This window comes from Salmo trutta, chromosome 2 (assembly GCF_901001165.1).
Source record: "Salmo trutta chromosome 2, fSalTru1.1, whole genome shotgun sequence".
In the NCBI taxonomy this organism is placed as follows: Eukaryota; Metazoa; Chordata; class Actinopteri; order Salmoniformes; family Salmonidae; genus Salmo; species Salmo trutta.
Window position 1 is genome coordinate 13,003,222 of NC_042958.1, and position 20,921 is coordinate 13,024,142.

Consider the following 20,921-nt stretch of genomic DNA (forward strand, 5'->3'; position numbering starts at 1 on the left):
TCACGGCTCTGTGCCAAACGCCCACGGTCACCCAGCTCTCTGAGGAGGAGCAAACAGACAGTCAGAACTAGGACTGTGGCTGTCACAAAACTTTGTCAGTTGGAGATTGTCAAGCAAATAACTGTCGGTCTCATGGTAATTGACCGTTAATTAACAAACACATTTAGCATCTCCTGGCTTCCACACCTACAAGCCACTGATGCAGACCTTTGAAACATCTACATTTTAAAAAGTCTAATAAATCCATTTAATATAGCCTACACGTCACAATAAATCCATTATTTTATAGAGTTGCATACTCTGAGTTGTCCTGACATGGCTATGCCTGTTACAATGTCCTCTGAGAGTCAGGAAGCAAGTTCAGGGAGTGAATGCATTTAAATTAATAAATGAACAAAACAGGAAACACAAGCAGCGCACCGACATGAAACAGGAACAGAAACAATGACGACTGGGGAAGGAACCAAAGGGAGTGACATATAAAGGGCAGGTAATCAAGGAGGTGATGGAGTCCAGGTGAGTGTCATTATGCGCCTAATGCTGGTGACAGGTGTGCGCCCTAATGAGCCGCCTGGTGACCTAGAGGCCAGCGAGGGAACACACGTGACTGCCAAATGGCTGTGGGCTACACTAGTTCATTTAGCAGACAAGATTTGCTTAGAATTCCATGGCATTATTTTATAGTATGAAGAATACAATTGAAGAAAGCTGAATAAAATATCAATATTTTCTCCAAATGATTTGAGGAAGTGTGCACGTGGCTATTCTGTGTTGTGCGGTTAACAAAGAAATAGGTCCTCCTATATGCTTAATTTAGAGTTATTAATATAACTTTAGTTGTTCTACAAACGTTGGGCTATACGTTTGGATTTTGAATACATTGTTAGGCTGCATGATGTGACTTGAATGATGATTTGAACGTTTGCTTGAAAGGCATGAGCTCTGCTTTGTTTCATGTACACTCGTCATTAGTTTCTCATTCACAATTTGACAAGCACTTGATAAAGCCTTGAATTTCACGGCAGCATCCCCTTTGTGGCCGTAATGGACCCTAAAAAAATCCATGCATTTTGCGGCCAGTGGTGTCCTTCTCCCATCACGTGATCTGGTCTTTCTCACAATCTACAAGTGAAGACAGACACATCGGGGACGCAACTGCGTGCATCCTTATCCAAATCCGAGGTGCATATTGAAGATATTCTAAGAACTGTCCACATTTACCTTTTGTTAGCCAAAAAGATGAGTAGGCCTAACGAACAGCAAAAGCACTAGCCTATGTCAATCTACTATCCCCCATTGTACAAAAGTCGACCTATTCTGTGCGAGAAATAAATATTCCAAACATAGTCTGGGGTAGTTGTGGGATGCAATATATCCCAAATGAATTAATACAACCACTAGCATCCAAAAAACGTTTACACAATGTGGCTGATGCAACAGATCAGAACATTTAGCTTAAAATGCTGATAAACTATTAGGCTATTTCTTCACATTATAAGGGCAGCAATGCGCAAACAGCAGTAGCCTTTAAGCGTGAATGTTCCATTAGCTGAAAACACCATTATCAAAAGTGACTGCAAATGTGATTATGCATGTAATGCTTTTATTATAAAGGTGCATTTTATGGTGAAAATTATCTTCCCCAAACTTGAAACTCACTCGCTGCTTATGTATGCCAGTTAGGCTCTCAACCCCTTGTAAAGTGGATTAATGTGCTTAATTTTAAGAAGATATTTGGCCACTTTAGTTGTGAAACAAACCTTATCAAAACATACAGGCCTATGGGCTAGGCTACATGAGGTGGGTGACTATGATTCGAAAACGTTGCCAAAAAAAGGGAGTTTCTTATGATGAGCATCATTCACAAGTGATAATATATAATTCACAAGTGATAGGCTCATGTTGTCACCCAGCAGAATATTCTTGATTTAATCTTGTCATTACATATACTAAATAATATATATGTGTGAAATTTGTTTTGATTTAGAATGGACCATTATCATGCACCGGCAGCATAGCCTAGTGGTTAGGGCGGTGGGCTAGTAACCGAAAGGTTGCAAGTTTGAATCCCTGAACTGACAAGGTACAAATCTGTCATTCTGCCTCTGAACAAGGCAGTTAACCCACTGTTCCTAGGCCGTCATTGAAAATAAGAATTTGTTCTTAACTGACTTGCCTAGTTAAATAAAGGTAAAATAAAAATAAAATAAAAACTGTTTCGAAGACATTTGCATTGATGTCAGAGTGATTAGAGGGACAATAGACAGTACCAGGTACCAGGTAGTTAGAAGGCTTTGTAGGCTACTAATGACCATCAGCAGAATCAGAGCTTAGAGAAGCCGAATTATGGTGACTATATGGTCACATGGAATTTGACTGCCTTCATGACCCGTGACCGACGGTGTGGCGGTAATACGGTCACCGCAACATCCCTAGTCAGAACTAACCCGAGATGGAGATTGGGATTTTATATAATATCTCTTCTTGGTTTTGAGCACTAGAATACAGTGAGGGGAAAAAGTATTTGATCCCCTGCTGATTTTGTACGTTTGCCCACTGACAAAGAAATGATCAGTCTATAATGTTAACGGTAGGTTTATTTGAACAGTGAGAGACAGAATAACAACAAAAAAATCCAGAAAAACGCATGTCAAAAATGTTATAAATTGATTTGCATTTTAATGAGGGAAATAAGTATTTGACCCCCTTTCAATCAGAAAGATTTCTGGCACCCAGGTGTCTTTTATACAGGTAACGAGCTGAGATTAGGAGCACACTCTTAAAGGGTGTGCTCCTAATCTCAGTTTGTTACCTGTATAAAAGACACCTGTCCACAGAAGCAATCAATCAGATTCCAAACTCTCCAACATGGCCAAGACCAAAGAGCTCTCCAAGGATGTCAGGGATAAGATTGTAGACCTACACAAGGCTGGAATGGGCTGCAAGACCATCGCCAAGCAGCTTGGTGAGAAGGTGACAACAGTTGGTGCGATTATTCGCAAATGGAAGAAACACAAAAGAACTCAATCTCCCTCGGCCTGGGGCTCCATGCAAGATCTCACCTCGTGGAGTTGCAATGATCATGAGAACGGTGAGGAATCAGCCCAGAACTACACGGGAGGATCTTGTCAATGATCTCAAGGCAGCTGGGACCATAGTCACCAAGAAAACAATTGGTAACACACTATGCCGTGAAGGACTGAAATCCTGCAGCACCCGCAAGGTCCCCCTGCTCAAGAAAGCACATATACATGCCCGTCTGAAGTTTGCCAATGAACATCTGAATGATTCAGAGGACAACTGGGTGAAAGTGTTGTGGTCAGATGAGACCAAAATGGAGCTCTTTGGCATCAACTCAACTCGCCGTGTTTAGAGGAGGAGGAATGCTGCCTATGACCCCAAGAACACCATCCCCACCGTCAAACATGGAGGTGGAAACATTATGCTTTGGGGGTGTTTTTCTGCTAAGGGGACAGGACAACTTCACCACATCAAAGGGACGATGGACGGGGCCATGTACCGTCAAATCTTGGGTGAGAACCTCCTTCCCTCAGCCAGGGCATTGAAAATGGGTCGTGGATGGGTATTCCAGCATGACAATGACCCAAAACACACGGCCAAGGCAACAAAGGAGTGGCTCAAGAAGAAGCACATTAAGGTCCTGGAGTGGCCTAGCCAGTCTCCAGACCTTAATCCCATAGAAAATCTGTGGAGGGAGCTGAAGGTTCGAGTTGCCAAACGTCAGCCTCGAAACCTTAATGACTTGGAGAAGATCTGTAAAGAGGAGTGAGACAAAATCCCTCCTGAGATGTGTGCAAACCTGGTGGCCAACTACAAGAAGCATCTGACCTCTGTGATTGCCAACAAGGGTTTTGCCACCAAGTACTAAGTCATGTTTTGCGGAGGGGTCAAATACTTATTTCCCTCATTAAAATGCAAGTCAATTTATAACATTTTTGACATGCGTTTTTCTGGATTTTTTTGTTGTTATTCTGTCTCTCACTGTTCAAATAAACATACCATTAAAATTATAGACTGATCATTTCTTTGTCAGTGTGCAAACGTACAAAATCAGCAGGGGATCAAATACTTTTTCCCCCACTGTAGCACTCTGGCAACTAAATCAAAGACAACAGAGTTGACGTTGTGACACAGATGCAGTTGATTCAAATTGGAGTTAAAAGCTGTTTTCATTGATGTGAAGGAGAACTACCAGTCCCAAATCCAACCACTGGCTTACTGTGAGAAGAGTGTTACAGCTCAGAGGAAGTGGCAGGGAGCCACGTAAAGCCATGGACGCCCTGTGGTGCTGTGTGTTCATTAGTCTCAGCCAGTGTGTGAGAGTACTTTTGTGCAGAGGCTGGTCCTCTCTCATTCTTCAAAGCACCCGGAAAAATATACCAGCTCTTCGCTATGACAACAGTCGCCGTCAGAAACCAGTATGTCACAACATCCAAAAGGGGAAAAATGAGACGGGCTGAATAAAGGGCTGTAGCAAGGGTACTTGTACTTTGACTGTTACTGCACTATTGATGATCCTCCTCATGGTCCAACTTTCTTTCACATACAGTATAACCCATATGTCCTCCTCCTGCTCCTCCAGATCTCCAACGATCAGGGACATGGTGGTGCGCTGTATAGCCCAGATGGTCAACTCACAGGCGGGGAACATCCGGTCGGGCTGGAAGAACATCTTCTCAGTGTTCCACCTGGCTGCCTCGGACCAGGACGAGAGCATCGTAGAGCTAGCATTCCAGACCACGGGGCACATCTCCAGTGAGTTACTAAGACACACACACACACACACCTCGGGCTAAGAACTGATCTTTAATATCTGATCTGTATTGTCTCTATCTTATGAGATGTTATTTTCAATATGATGGTTTCACTATTAGATGAATATTTAGTCCTCAAGTTGTTTATTTTAGTATTTTTGATGACAGGGCCATCGAATGTAATTCTGATTGACAGATCAGGTAACTTTAGTCATCAGATTCCAATTTGATCCATTTCTTCTTCTGTTCTTCTCTCAGCTAATGTATTTGAGAAGCACTTCCCAGCCACCATAGACTCCTTCCAGGATGCAGTCAAGTGTCTGTCTGAGTTTGCCTGCAACGCCTCCTTCCCGGACACCAGCATGGAGGCCATCCGCCTCATCCGACACTGCGCCAAATACGTCTCTGACAGGCCCCAGGTCAGTTACAAACAAACACTGGACTGGGTTTATTACCAGGTCTCATAGTTAAGACCTGAACCCAAATCAGTCATTGCTGAACATCAAATGGTACTGCCCATAGATGTTCATGTTAGACCATGACTGGTCCCCAAACATTCATATTTTTCTTGTGACTTAACAGCTAAACATTGTAAGTCACTCTGGGTAACAGCATCTCCCAAATTAGAGAGATATCTGTGTATATTTAAAAAAAAAAAAAAAAAGAACCTTTATTCCACCTAAAAGGAAGCGATTACCAAACCTTCCATAACAAAGCCATCACCCACAGAGAGATTAACCTGGAGAAGAGTTCCTTAAGCAAGCTTGTCCTGGGGCTCTGTTCACAAACAGACCCCACAGAGCCCCAGGACAGCAACACAATTAGACCTAACCAAATCATGAGAAAACAAAAGATAATTACTTGACACATTGGAAAGAATTAACAAAAAAACAGAGCAAAGTAGAATGCTATTTGGCCCTAAACAGAGAGTACACAGTGGCAGAGTACCTGACCACTGTGACTGTATATATACAGTACCAGTCAAAAGTTTGGACACACCTACTCATTCCAGGGTTTTTCTTTATTTTTACTATTTTCTACATTGTAGAGTAATAGTGAAGACATCAAAACTATGAAATAACACATATGGAATCATGTAGTAACCAAAAAAGTGTTTAACCTCTTACATCTAGACGTTCCGCTAGTGGAACACCTGCTCCAATATCCAATGATGGGCGTGGCACGAATTACAAATTCCTCAAAAATCCAAAAACTTCCATTTTTCAAACATATGACTATTTTACACCATTTTAAAAGACAAGACTCTCCTTTATCTAACCACACTGTCCGATTTCAAAAAGGCTTTACAGCGAAAGCAAAACATTAGATTATGTCAGCAATAATCAGACACCCATTTTTCAAGCTAGCATATAATGTCACAAAAAACAAAACCACAGCTAAATGCAGCACTAACCTTTGATGATCTTCATCAGATGACACTCCTAGGACATTATGTTATACAATACATGCATGTTTTGTTCAATCAAGTTCATATTTATATCAAAAAACAGCTTTTTACATTAGCATGTGACGTTCAGAACTAGCATTCCCACCGAACACATGCATATGAAAATGTACCATGTTAGAAAATCTGGTGTTTACTGCCAGTGCTTTTCCCCAAGGTCTCTTGTCTATACGCTCCAGCCCCACTGGCTGCTTTCTGTTTGTTTGTGTGGGGGTGGACAAGAGGAGAGGAGGGGATTAGGTGTGTGTGCGTCTGTGTGTGTGTGGACGCATGGGCAGTGGGGCAAATTCAGGGAAAGCCTCCAGTGAACCGTACGTATGGCTTAGACCGTTAAAACGTTAGTGTTTGTCGGCATGTCCGTGTATGTGTGTGTCATCTCAGGGCATGGTGGGAAGCAATCCTGTTTTCTCTCTGGCAGGCGTTCAAAGACTACACCAGTGATGATATGAATGTAGCCCCAGAGGACCGGGTGTGGGTGAGGGGCTGGTTCCCCATCCTCTTTGAGCTGTCCTGCATCATCAACAGGTGTAAACTGGACGTCAGGACCAGGTGAGAAGAGTTTCAGTCCTGTGCCGTCCTAGATGGGAATATTAAGTCTGAACTGATGGTAAGGGTGTACTGTTGAGTAAATGTGTGTGTGTGTGTGTGTGTGTGTGTGTGTGTGTGTGTGTGTGTGTGTGTGTGTGTGTGTCAGGGGTCTGACGGTGATGTTTGAGGTGATGAAGACCTATGGACACACCTTTGAGAAACATTGGTGGCAGGATCTGTTCAGAATCGTCTTCAGGATCTTTGACAACATGAAGCTGCCTGAGCAGCAAACTGAGGCAAGTCTCCACATCCCAAATACCCAACACCCATTCATCAAAGACCCAGCTTTATCTCCTGTGTAATCAACACCTATTTCCAGATGTACACCATTGGTTCCACAATTTACAGCACCAATCCCTGGGTACAACTAGTATCCAGTACCAATTGCTACAATGACTAGATTATGCCCAGAGGCACTGGTGTAAACGTTGTAACCCTTCTGTGATGTTTTGGTCTGCCAGAAAGCAGAGTGGATGACGACGACCTGTAACCACGCACTTTACGCCATCTCTGACGTGTTCACGCAGTACTTTGAGTCTCTCAGTGATGTCCTGCTGGATGACATCCTGGCCCAGCTGTACTGGTGTGTTCAGCAAGGTGAGGACAGACAGCCACCTTCAGTCCTGGGTTTAAACTGAGTACACCTCCATTCAGTCCTGGGTTTATACTGAGTACACCTCCATTCAGTCCTGGGTTTAAACTGAGTACACCTCCATTCAGTCCTGGATTTATACTGAGTACACCTCCATTCAGTCCTGGGGTTTAAACTGAGTACACCTCCATTCAGTCCTGGATTTATACTGAGTACACCTCCATTCAGTCCTGGGGTTTATACTGAGTACACCTCCATTCAGTCCTGGGGTTTATACTGAGTACACCTCCATTCAGTCCTGGGTTTATACTGAGTACACCTCCATTCAGTCCTGGGGTTTATACTGAGTACACCTCCATTCAGTCCTGGGGTTTATACTGAGTACACCTCCATTCAGTCCTGGGGTTTAAACTGAGTACACCTCCATTCAGTCCTGGGGTTTATACTGAGTACACCTCCATTCAGTCCTGGGGTTTATACTGAGTACACCTCCATTCAGTCCTGGGGTTTATACTGAGTACACCTCCATTCAGTCCTGGGTTTATACTGAGTACACCTCCATTCAGTCCTGGGGTTTATACTGAGTACACCTCCATTCAGTCCTGGGGTTTATACTGAGTACACCTCCATTCAGTCCTGGGGTTTAAACTGAGTACACCTCCATTCAGTCCTGGGTTTATACTGAGTACACCTCCATTCAGTCCTGGGGTTTAAACTGAGTACACCTCCATTCAGTCCTGGATTTATACTGAGTACACCTCCATTCAGTCCTGGGGTTTATACTGAGTACACCTCCATTCAGTCCTGGGTTTATACTGAGTACACCTCCATTCAGTCCTGGGGTTTATACTGAGTACACCTCCATTCAGTCCTGGGGTTTATACTGAGTACACCTCCATTCAGTCCTGGGGTTTATACTGAGTACACCTCCATTCAGTCCTGGGGTTTAAACTGAGTACACCTCCATTCAGTCCTGGGGTTTATACTGAGTACACCTCCATTCAGTCCTGGGGTTTATACTGAGTACACCTCCATTCAGTCCTGGGGTTTATACTGAGTACACCTCCATTCAGTCCTGGGTTTATACTGAGTACACCTCCATTCAGTCCTGGGTTTAAACTGAGTACACCTCCATTCAGTCCTGGATTTATACTGAGTACACCTCCATTCAGTCCTGGGGTTTAAACTGAGTACACCTCCATTCAGTCCTGGATTTATACTGAGTACACCTCCATTCAGTCCTGGGGTTTATACTGAGTACACCTCCATTCAGTCCTGGGGTTTATACTGAGTACACCTCCATTCAGTCCTGGGTTTATACTGAGTACACCTCCATTCAGTCCTGGGGTTTATACTGAGTACACCTCCATTCAGTCCTGGGGTTTATACTGAGTACACCTCCATTCAGTCCTGGGGTTTAAACTGAGTACACCTCCATTCAGTCCTGGGGTTTATACTGAGTACACCTCCATTCAGTCCTGGGGTTTATACTGAGTACACCTCCATTCAGTCCTGGGGTTTATACTGAGTACACCTCCATTCAGTCCTGGGTTTATACTGAGTACACCTCCATTCAGTCCTGGGGTTTATACTGAGTACACCTCCATTCAGTCCTGGGGTTTATACTGAGTACACCTCCATTCAGTCCTGGGGTTTAAACTGAGTACACCTCCATTCAGTCCTGGGTTTATACTGAGTACACCTCCATTCAGTCCTGGGGTTTAAACTGAGTACACCTCCATTCAGTCCTGGATTTATACTGAGTACACCTCCATTCAGTCCTGGGGTTTAAACTGAGTACACCTCCATTCAGTCCTGGGGTTTATACTGAGTACACCTCCATTCAGTCCTGGGTTTATACTGAGTACACCTCCATTCAGTCCTGGGGTTTATACTGAGTACACCTCCATTCAGTCCTGGGGTTTATACTGAGTACACCTCCATTCAGTCCTGGGGTTTAAACTGAGTACACCTCCATTCAGTCCTGGGGTTTATACTGAGTACACCTCCATTCAGTCCTGGGGTTTATACTGAGTACACCTCCATTCAGTCCTGGGGTTTATACTGAGTACACCTCCATTCAGTCCTGGGTTTATACTGAGTACACCTCCATTCAGTCCTGGGGTTTATACTGAGTACACCTCCATTCAGTCCTGGGGTTTATACTGAGTACACCTCCATTCAGTCCTGGGGTTTATACTGAGTACACCTCCATTCAGTCCTGGGGTTTAAACTGAGTACACCTCCATTCAGTCCTGGGTTTATACTGAGTACACCTCCATTCAGTCCTGGGGTTTATACTGAGTACACCTCCATCCCTCTTTCTTGTGCATATTTCCTCTCCTTTTTTTCTTTAAGGAGTGGGTCATTTTTTGTTTGACTGGATAAGACAGAGGTAGAGTGTAGTGAAATAGCAGTAGGATGGATTGGAACCCATGTTGCACCGGTATATGTGATCCAGAGGCTGATGGACTGCTAAACCAGCCTAGGGAACTGTTTCCTCTTCTGTTCAATCCCCACCCCTCCCTTTCTTCCCTCCCTTCTCTCTCAACATTAATTGACTCTACTTTCTCCCTCCCTCACTTATTCTCTCCACTCTCTCTTTTCTTGACTCCTCCTCTCCCTCTCGGCCTAGATAATGAGCAGTTGGCCCGGTCAGGCACCAACTGTCTGGAGAACGTGGTCATCCTGAATGGAGAGAAGTTTACTCCGGAGACCTGGGACAAGACCTGTAACTGCATGCTGGACATCTTCAAGACCACCATCCCGCACGCGTAAGATACTGATTCATATCGCTGAGATTCATCTGGGAATATTGTCTGTGATGATTGTGTTATTGCTGACCATAGTGATAGTAAACATGGAGCCACTGAGACAGTCATTTAAAAAAAAATGTTTTCCCCCTTTATTTAACTAGGCAAGTCAGTTAAGAACAAATTCTCATTTTCAATGACGGCCTAGGAACAGTGGGTTAACTGCCTTGTTCAGGGGCAGAACGACAGATTTTTACCTTGTCAGCTCAGGGATTCAATCTTGCAACCTTTCGGTTACTAGTCCAACACTCTAACCACTAGGCTACCTGCCGCCCCAGTATAGTCTTCATATGAAGAAACATCCAATAAGAAGGGACGGGAGAGGTGGAATTTAATGGCCGTGGTCACTTCTACCATTGTTTAGTTAATAGAGTGATAACTGACTGTCTGTGTATGGTATAACACTGTGATGCTGTGTAAAAGTAGAGTAGCACTGTCCTGTCACATATCGTACCTCTCTGCCCTCTTCTCAGGCTGCTGACATGGAGACCAGCAGGAGCAGAGGGAGATCCCATGACACCACAGGACATATCAGACAGACAGCTGGTATGTACTGTAGGTCTTCCAGTCAGTCTGGTGTATCTCTTATGCCAGATTAGACCGTACAGCAACATAACCCAGTACCATGCAGACAAAATTACTTCTGCCCATGTGCCCTCAGGACTCAATTTCCCAGAAGTCCGTGGACATCCAGTCCCATTCCGAGGACCAGCATTCCATCAACAGCGCAGAGAGGGTTGCCATGGAGACCCGGCGGCAGAGTCAGTACAGCACAGGCATTTATGAGGACGGCCCCAGAAACAGGACCCCAATAAGTTAGTGTCTCTCTCACTTTTACCACTTTTACGCCTTGACAACTGGAGTGTTTTTCAACCTTATGCTCATTATTTGTGTGTGTGTATGTGTGTGTGTGTGTGTGTGCGTATATGTGTGCGTGTGCGTGCGTGTGTGTGCGTGTGTGTCTGTATGTATGTGTGTGTGTGTGTGCGTATATGTGTGCGTGCGTGTGTGTGTCTGTATGTGTGCGTGTGCGCGCGTGTGTGTGTGTGTGTGTGTGTGCGCGCGCGCGTGCGTGTGTGTTCCACAGAGATCCAGGAGCAGAGGTTATTCTCAGCCTTGCTCATTAAGTGTGTGGTACAGTTGGAGCTGATCCAGACCATAGACAACATGGTCTTCTTCCCTGCGACCAGCAGGAAGGAGGATGTGGAGAACCTGGCTGCTGCACAGGTAACAGCTCACTCCCTATGTGGAGGATGAGAGGTATCACTGGTTAGGAACTTTGGGGAAGGACACATTTCTTGCTAAAATGTTTGTTCTTGCCGGATTAATTTTCAGTATTTTGGCTGGATGGACTGATCATTGAAAATGTTAAATGTATCTATTGCAGCGTTTCCCAAACCCGGGCCTAAGGGCTGCACGTTTAGGTTTTTATCCTAGCACTACACCGCGGATTCAAATAATTAACTCATCATCAAGCTTTGATTATTTGAATCGTGCTAGGGCAAAAACCAAAACGTGCAGCCCTTGGGGTCCCCAGGACCAAGTTTGGGAAACACTGATCTACTTACTATATGTTCTTATTGTAGTAGTTGTTAAGGAAGGAGGAATCTATTGACAACAAAGAAGTGAGAAGGCTTTGTATGTATTTGGTTGTGTTTGGTTGTCTAATGGTTGTGTATGTATGTATTTGGTTGTGTTTGGTTGTCTAATGGTTGTGTATGTTTGTGTTTGGTTGTGTGTGTGTGTGTGTGTGTGTGTGTGTGTGTGTGTGTGTGTGTGTATATGTATGTGTTTGGTTGTCTAATGGTTGTGTTTGGTTGTCTAATGGTTGTGTATGTATGTGTTTGGTTGTCTAATGGTTGTGTATGTGTTGGTCCTCTCCAGAGAGACGCTCTGGACGCAGCAGACGTACTTGTGGAGACCCAGGACCAGGGAATGTACCGCTACCTGACCTCAGAACAGCTGTTCAAGCTGCTGGACTGTCTGCTGGAGTCCCACCGCTTCGCCAAAGCCTTCAACGCCAACAACGAGCAGAGGACCACTCTCTGGAAGGCAGGTGGGTCACTGCACCAGAACAAAGGCGGTTATACCAGCGTCCATCTTTGGCTCTGCAGTGCACCACCCGAGGAATCTGCTAGAATGACATGAAGTAGAAGAGTGATGTTATGAATCTCAAATGGAATTCTTTGAACAATTGGCACAATGTCCCCTGTTTGTACTCCCTAGTGGTGATGGGCCTCTCTGTGACTGTAACGGGCAGTAACCACTCTCTCTCTGTCTGTTCCAGGTTTTAAAGGGAAGTCAAAGCCCAATCTGCTGAAGCAGGAGACCAGCAGTCTGGCGTGTGGCCTGAGGATCCTGTTCCGGATGTACACTGACGACAGCCGTCAGACCGCCTGGGAGGAGGTCCAGAGACGGCTGCTTAAGTAAGGAAGGACCGCCACGCCCCCACCACCATATCACTGAATGGCGCCTGTCAAACTATACAAATGCCCTCTGCAGTTCTTTTCTACAGCTTCCTGTTGTTGTTCTGCTCCTCTCCCTCTCACTAACGAGCCTTTCACCATGTCACGACAATCCCTGATCATCGTCTCACTGCACACATACACCTCCCTCATGGAGCTGTGTGTGATGGGAGTCATACGGAGGGAATTACTGTATTTTCACATATGTCTGTCATGTTTCATATGCTCTTGATTTACAAAAATATTTTATAACTAATTTGCTGCTTTGTTGTGGGTGGAACTCTCTGCAAACATTACTTTTATTGAAATGCTATAAATGGAACGTCTGGAGTATTTCAGAACCAGGCAGCAGGCAGCTATCTACCAGAATAAACAACTCATCATTTTTCATGAGGGGCTGCTGGGAGAGGACAGGCTGCTGGGAGAAGGCAGGCAGGCTGCTGGGAGAAGGCAGGCAGGCTGCTGGGAGAAGGCAGGCAGGCTGCTGGGAGAGGGCAGGCAGGCTGCTGGGGGAAGGCAGGCAGGCTGCTGGGAGAAGGCAGGCAGGCTGCTGGGAGAAGGCAGGCAGGCTGCTGGGAGAGGGCAGGCAGGCTGCTGGGAGAAGGCAGGCAGGCTGCTGGGAGAAGGCAGGCAGGCTGCTGGGAGAAGGCAGGCAGGCTGCTGGGAGAAGGCAGGCAGGCTGCTGGGAGAAGGCAGGCAGGCTGCTGGGAGAAGGCAGGCAGGCTGCTGGGAGAAGGCAGGCAGGCTGCTGGGAGAAGGCAGGCAGGCTGCTGGGAGAAGGCAGGCAGGCTGCTGGGAGAAGGCAGGCAGGCTGCTGGGAGAAGGCAGGCAGGCTGATGGGAGAGGGCAGGCTGCTGGGAGAAGGCAGGCAGGCTGCTGGGAGAGGGCAGGCATTGATCAGTCCATGTCATTAGAGGGGAGCAGGAGGGAATGGGGGGGCGGACACACATCTCGATACGACAGCGGTGTTCTGTCCTGACCACAGATGTCTGAGGGACTGAGACAGAGTGACGCCTCTGTTTACTAGGGAATACAGAAGTAACAGTCGCCGACGCAAAATTGAATTATCCACCAAAGCGAGAGGGGAATCAAAATAAATTGGTCCTGAGAGAGAATGACTGAGTCAGATTGTGTTGATGTATCGCCAACAGTCGATGACTCCCACTCTCTCCACTCATTTAGACAGCCTGTCTAAATGTGACAGCTATCTGAAATATCTGGAATGGATAGTGGGTATTGTATATGGATCCACAAACAGACAGGATGCCGCTGTTATTACGGAGTCAACACAGTTGTCATCACCTTGTCTCTATTAGAGGATAACCAAGTAGCTATCATCTTGTCTCTATTAGAGGATAACCAAGTAGCTATCAATCTTGTCTCTATTAGAGGATAACCAAGTAGCTATCATCTTGTCTCTATTAGAGGATAACCAAGTAGCTATCACCTTGTCTCTATTAGAGGATAACCAAGTAGCTATCATCTTGTCTCTATTAGAGGATAACCAAGTAGCTATCACCTTGTCTCTATTAGAGGATAGCCAAGTAGCTATCACCTTGTCTCTATTAGAGGATAACCAAGTAGCTATCACCTTGTCTCTATTAGAGGATAACCAAGTAGCTATCACCTTGTCTCTATTAGAGGATAGCCAAGTAGCTATCACCTTGTCTCTATTAGAGGATAACCAAGTAGCTATCACCTTGTCTCTATTAGAGGATAACCAAGTAGCTATCATCTTGTCTCTATTAGAGGATAACCAAGTAGCTATCATCTTGTCTCTATTAGAGGATAACCAAGTAGCTATCACCTTGTCTCTATTAGAGGATAACCAAGTAGCTATCATCTTGTCTCTATTAGAGGATAACCAAGTAGCTATCATCTTGTCTCTATTAGAGGATAACCAAGTAGCTATCACCTTGTCTCTATTAGAGGATAACCAAGTAGCTATCATCTTGTCTCTATTAGAGGATAACCAAGTAGCTATCATCTTGTCTCTATTAGAGGATAACCAAGTAGCTATCATCTTCTCTATTAGACATTTACATTTTACATTTACATCATTTAGCAGACGCTCTTATCCAGAGCGACTTACAAATTGGTGCATTCACCTTATGATATCCAGTGGAACAACCACTTTACAATAGTACATCTATATCTTTTTTTGGGGGGGGGGTAGAAGGATTACTTAATCCTATCCCAGGTATTCCTTAAAGAGGTGGGGTTTCAGGTGTCTCCGGAAGGTGGTGATTGACTCCGCTGTCCTGGCGTCGTGAGGGAGCTTGTTCCACCATCGGGGTGCCAGAGCAGCGAACAGTTATGACTGGGCTGAGCGGGAACTGTGCTTCCTCAGAGGTAGGGAGGCGAGCAGGCCAGAGGTGGATGAACGCAGTGCCCTTCTTTGGGTGTAGGGCCTGATCAGAGCCTGAAGGTACGGAGGTGCCGTTCCCCTCACAGCTCCGTAGGCAAGCACCATGGTCTTGTAGCGGATGCGAGCTTCAACTGGAAGCCAGTGGAGTGTGCGGAGGAGCGGGGTGACGTGAGAGAACTTGGGAAGGTTGAACACCAGACGGGCTGCGGCGTTCTGGATGAGTTGTAGGGGTTTAATGGCACAGGCAGGGAGCCCAGCCAACAGCGAGTTGCAGTAATCCAGACGGGAGATGACAAGTGCCTGGATTAGGACCTGCGCCGCTTCCTGTGTGAGGCAGGGTCATACTCTGCGAATGTTGTAGAGCATGAACCTACAGGATCGGGTCACCGCCTTGATGTTAGCAGAGAACGACAGGGTGTTGTCCAGGGTCACGCCAAGGCTCTTAGCATTCTGGGAGGAGGACACAATGGAGTTGTCAACCGTGATGGCGAGATCATGGAACGGGCAGTCCTTCCCCGGGAGGAAGAGCAGCTCCGTCTTGTCGAGGTTCAGTTTGAGGTGGCGATCCGTCATCCACACTGATATGTCTGCCAGACATGCAGAGATGCGATTCGCCACCTGGTTATCAGAAGGGGGAAAGGAGAAGATTAATTGTGTGTCGTCTGCGTAGCACTGATAGGAGAGACCATGTGAGCATATGACAGAGCCAAGTGACTTGGTGTATAGCGAGAATAGGAGAGGGCCTAGAACTGAGCCCTGGGGGACACCAGTGGTGAGAGCACATGGTGCGGAGACGGATTCTCGCCACGCCACCTGGTAGGAGCGACCTGTCAGGTAGGACGCAATCCAAGAGTGAGCCGCGCCGGAGATGCCCAACTCGGAGAGGGTGGAGAGGAGGATCTAATGGTTCACAGTATCAAAGGCAGCAGATAGGTCTAGAAGGATGAGAGCAGAGGAGAAGAGTTAGCTTTAGCAGTGTAGAGAGCCTCCGTGACACAGAGGATAACCAAGAGGATAACCAAGTAGCTATCATCTTGTCTCTATTAGAGGATAACCAAGTAGCTATCATCTTCTCTCTTTTAGAGGATAACCAATTAGCTATCATCTTGTCTCTATTAGAGGATAACCAAGTAGCTATCATCTCTCTATTAGAGGATAACCAAGTAGCTATCATCTTGTCTCAATTAGAGGATAACCAAGTAGCTATCAATCTTGTCTCTATTAGAGGATAACCAAGTAGTTATCATCTTGTCTCTATTAGAGGATGACCAAGTAGCTATCAATCTTGTCTTTATTAGAGGATAACCAAGTAGCTATCATCTTGTCTCTATTAGAGGATAACCAAGTAGCTATCAGCTGGTCTCTATTAGAGGATAACCAAATAGCTATCATCTTGTCTCTATTAGAGGATAACCAAGTAGCTATCAATCTTGTCTCTATTAGAGGATAACCAAGTAGCTATCATCTTGTCTCTATTAGAGGATAACCAAGTAGCTATCATCTTGTCTCTATTAGAGGATAACCAAGTAGCTATCAATCTTGTCTCTATTAGAGGATAACCAAGTAGCTATCATCTTGTCTCTATTAGAGGATAACCAAGTAGCTATCATCTTGTCTCTATTAGAGGATAGCCAAGTAGCTATCAATCTTGTCTCTATTAGAGGATAACCAAGTAGCTATCATCTGTTCTCTATTAGAGGATAACCAAGTAGCTATCAATCTTGTCTCTTTCTGATTCACTTTGTATTAAAGGCAGTGTCTAGATTAGCAGGAAACACTTAGGTTGTCAGTCTCTATGTGCATTTGTGTGTGAGGGAGAGAGGGACAGAGAAAGAAGGGGGGGAGAGAGACAGGGAACACTCACTGAATTGCACTGTCACAAAGATGCGCAACAAACTGACACACACCACACAAACATAGCAGGGCATCATGCTAGAGGAGACTGCAGCAGCAAACTGACACACACCACACAAACATAGCAGGGCATCATGCTAGAGGAGACTGCAGCAGCAAACTGACACACACCACACAAACATAGCAGGGCATCATGCTAGAGGAGACTGCAGCAGCAAACTGACACACACCACACAAACATAGCAGGGCATCATGCTAGAGGAGGCTGCAGCAGCAAACTGACACACACCACACAAACATAGCAGGGCATCATGCTAGAGGAGACTGCAGCAGCAAACTGACACACCACACAAACATAGCAGGGCATCATGCTAGAGGAGACTGTAGCAGCAAACTGACACACACCACACAAACATAGCAGGGCATCATGCTAGAGGAGACTGCAGCAGCAAACTGACACACACCACACAAACATAGCAGGGCATCATGCTAGAGGAGACTGCAGCAGCAAACTGACACACACCACACAAACATAGCAGGGCATCATGCTAGAGGAGACTGCAGCAGCAAACTGACACACCACACAAACATAGCAGGGCATCATGCTAGAGGAGACTGCAGCAGTACTGCAGGGTTGATTATGGCAGTGTTCTAAAAGAACTAAACCGATTTGGGAGGTGACTAGGTCATGGAGTGTAGGGGGACTGTGAAGATGGGAAAGAGAGGAGGAGGAGGAGGGATGAAGGGCTGGCAGATGGTGGTTCTGAGGAAAGGTCCAGGGTGAGGGCTAGAGGACAGAGGGAAATGCTGAGGTCATGGCTGCTCCTCTCCCTGTGGCTGGTGTAGAGAGTCAACTCGTCAAATAATTTCACGTTGGCACTGAAATAAGTCTTGGTGCTAATTAATTAGTGAATCGCATCTTAATTCTGTGTCACTGAACAGTTTTCATATGGCTAATGAGTCATGTTATCATGATCTCTCCCTCTTTCCCTCTAGTGTGTGCAGTGAGGCAGTAGCCTACTTCCTGACTCTAACATCAGAGAGCCACAGAGAAGCCTGGACCAACCTGCTCCTCCTCTTCCTCACCAAGGTCCTGAAGATCAGTGACGACAGGGTAAGGATCTCAACCATTAACAACATTGACAGGCCATTGATTTGGTCAGGTCATTGTCAGTGACATGTTCAAGGAGACCTAACCCCATCTTTGTATGGATATCAATCCAATCTGTATGTAGATGTTTTATGTCTCTCTCTTGGCCCCCAGTTCAAAGCCCATGCGTCCAGGTACTACCCTCTGCTGTGCGAGATCATGCAGGTTGATCTTATCCCAGAACTGCGGTCCGTGCTGCGGAAGTTCTACCTACGCATTGGGATCGTGTTCCAGATCGCCCAGCTACCTGACACTTCCCAGCCGAAACAGGAACCAATGCCAGAACCAGGGCTGGAAGTTGAGGTGGAGAGAGGGGAGGTGGCTGGAGAGGAAGCCCAGTGATGTTGCACTTGTAGCGGGCTGGCACCGAGACCTCTGGATAGGGAAGCCTGGAACTCTGAAAGTCCTTCTCCCCTCTTGCCTTGGGTTTGTCTACAAACCCTTTAGGACTATGGTCTCCCATCCTCCAGGGTACTACAAGGGGTGCATCTGACCAGACTTCACCCCCTCTGGATTTGGCAGTTGCCCAGAATCCCCCACTAACGGTACAGGAAACTGTCAGAGATCTCTACTGTGAACCTGACTGGTCATGTGACAGGAACTGCCCCCTCATTTCAGAGTAGGTTGAAGTTGCCCCTAGAAACTGATCGAAGGCCAGTTTTTGCATCCCCCTTATGGTTAAGGATAGGATTTTGGGAGGTCAAGCTGATCTTCGATCATATGGGCAACTTCTACCCGAAGCCCCTCATATCACTGGAAGAATGGCTTGGCATTGTGTGAAGATCTGATTCTCCAATTCTACTGACGACTGCAGAATAACTATGATTATACAATTGGCCTACCCACCTTTCTGACTCAGAAGAGTCAAATATATTTCAAAAGGTACTGCTTCTTGACATGACTGTATCCTTACAAGCTACTCTTGAGAATGAAATGGCTACACGTACATCATGCAATGCAAATGACGAATATTCAGTAATGTGAAACGTGACATTTCTTACTCAATAATAATTCAGATATTTTCCTGGCTGCACCACTGATGGCTAACGTTAACACCAATAGCCCTGTGGATTAAATATTAACTACAAAAATGGCGCTTTGTAATGTAATCTCATAACACTGGATTTTATTTTGTTAATTTTTTTTCTGTATTCTGCTGCACTTGATCTCTTTATTGAATTTATTGAAGATTTTTGCTTTGGTGATTATTTATTTTGACTGAACCATCTGTTCTGCAGTTTGTAATTGAGCGACGACACGGCAGAAAGTTATGGGTTAAATTATTCCACTTGATATGTTCTGAGACTTTTTAACTGATAGTCGATAACTGGGGCTCCTCCTAAAACTGGAAAAAAGGAGAGCAACTAGGGGCCCCGTTCAGGAGGTTCCAACGTTACAAAACGTTCAAGATAGAAATGTATTGTGTAGATATGATTGTCATATACTACAAGGAATTATCAGCTCTATATACAACATTTCTATCTGCAATGCTTCTGAATAGGCCCCTGGTGTGAGCTGCTTCTGAATCACTGGTCTGTTTCCATGTTTCAAGTTAGTTTCCACTGTGTACAAATTTGAATAAATTCATAATATATTTAATTTACTTTTTCTTTTGTTTGGGGACATGCTGTATGTATAGAGTAAATGAAGAATAATGTTAACTGTGCTTTAAAAGAAGACTTGTGAATGGGACTCATTCCTTGCTCACGGATGTAGAAAACAAAATGTATATGGTACAGCAATGTAAAGTTTTCTATGTTGAAAAAAGACTTCTGTACAACTTTCTGTACAAAACTGGTCATCATCCGACATTTTAATCAGGTTATAGGTCAATAAAGTTTTTGAACTTGATTTGTTCGGCCATTTTGATTTGATTGGACTATATGGGTTGTTCCACCAATTCCGTGCCTTTTTGAGAAGTGTTACTTGGTCCACTCCCCCCAAAGAAATTCCATCTAATTTTAACATTCTGTCAGCGTTCAACTTCATAAAAAAACAAGTATTCCCATCTCAAGAGGTTAAGTTACTATGATAAGTGCATATTAAGTGCCAAATAAAGTAACAGGGTTGATGATTTCATCTGTCATTCTTGATGACTTGAAATGCGTTATCCACGTGTGGTTGTATTGTTTTAAATTGTCAAATAATCTCTTAATCAGCCATAAATCCCTGCGTGACCAGGGGAATGGAATCTTGTGTGCAACAGGGAGTGGCAATTGAATGCAAGAAAAAAATAGGAACTTGACATCATGCGCGACCCAGCTCAGTTTTCCAACACAAATCACCAGAAAATGGCCATGATTTGACTAGATGTTCAATGTCACTTTTGAAAACAATAGTTAAGGAATAGTTTCACCATATTAAAACTAGAGTTCAGTTCACGTAACAGGGTTGACCTTAAAATGAGGGACAGATGTATGATGGTGAAATCTTGGGATTAAGTGGGTTGAAATCTTCCTGGAATTGAAATGGGGTTGACGGAGGGACATGTCCATATGCTGAATTTATTACAGAATTATTCAACCCTCCATGTAGTCTATATTAAAAGGGCACTTCATTTAATATAACAGGCTTTTAAAATTCAATATTGGTTCACAATTTCTACTTAAAATAAAGACACTCCGTGGAACGACCCATATGAGTCTGCCTCAAGAGGAAAGGACCAGCCAGGACAAAGGCAAGATTATTAAAATCATTTATTTTTAAAACCCTAAATCTTTGTGTATATATATATATATATATATATATATATATAAAATCACATCTTTACTTGATACATACAAACATTTCAACATCAGATTCACGTTTCAAATATACATTAATTTTGCCAAAGTACATTCAAAAGATTAGC

The 20,921-nt window shown here is 44.8% G+C and overlaps 1 protein-coding gene across 2 annotated transcripts in view; it reads left to right on the plus strand.

Annotated features, from left to right (window-relative positions):
- Positions 1 to 19,921, plus strand: part of LOC115150828 (brefeldin A-inhibited guanine nucleotide-exchange protein 1) — a gene marked incomplete in the record, with an annotated part of 96,233 nt that extends 76,312 nt beyond the window's left edge. For both annotated transcript variants that reach the window (XM_029694546.1, XM_029694553.1), the window contains 13 exon segments: positions 4,604 to 4,776; positions 5,034 to 5,194; positions 6,659 to 6,789; positions 6,935 to 7,064; positions 7,290 to 7,425; positions 10,056 to 10,194; positions 10,707 to 10,779; positions 10,895 to 11,048; positions 11,321 to 11,460; positions 12,118 to 12,289; positions 12,521 to 12,659; positions 17,917 to 18,034; positions 18,185 to 19,921. In XM_029694546.1, the coding sequence (XP_029550406.1) occupies positions 4,604 to 4,776; positions 5,034 to 5,194; positions 6,659 to 6,789; positions 6,935 to 7,064; positions 7,290 to 7,425; positions 10,056 to 10,194; positions 10,707 to 10,779; positions 10,895 to 11,048; positions 11,321 to 11,460; positions 12,118 to 12,289; positions 12,521 to 12,659; positions 17,917 to 18,034; positions 18,185 to 18,412 (1,894 nt within the window).
- Between the last annotated feature and the right edge of the window lie 1,000 nt (positions 19,922 to 20,921).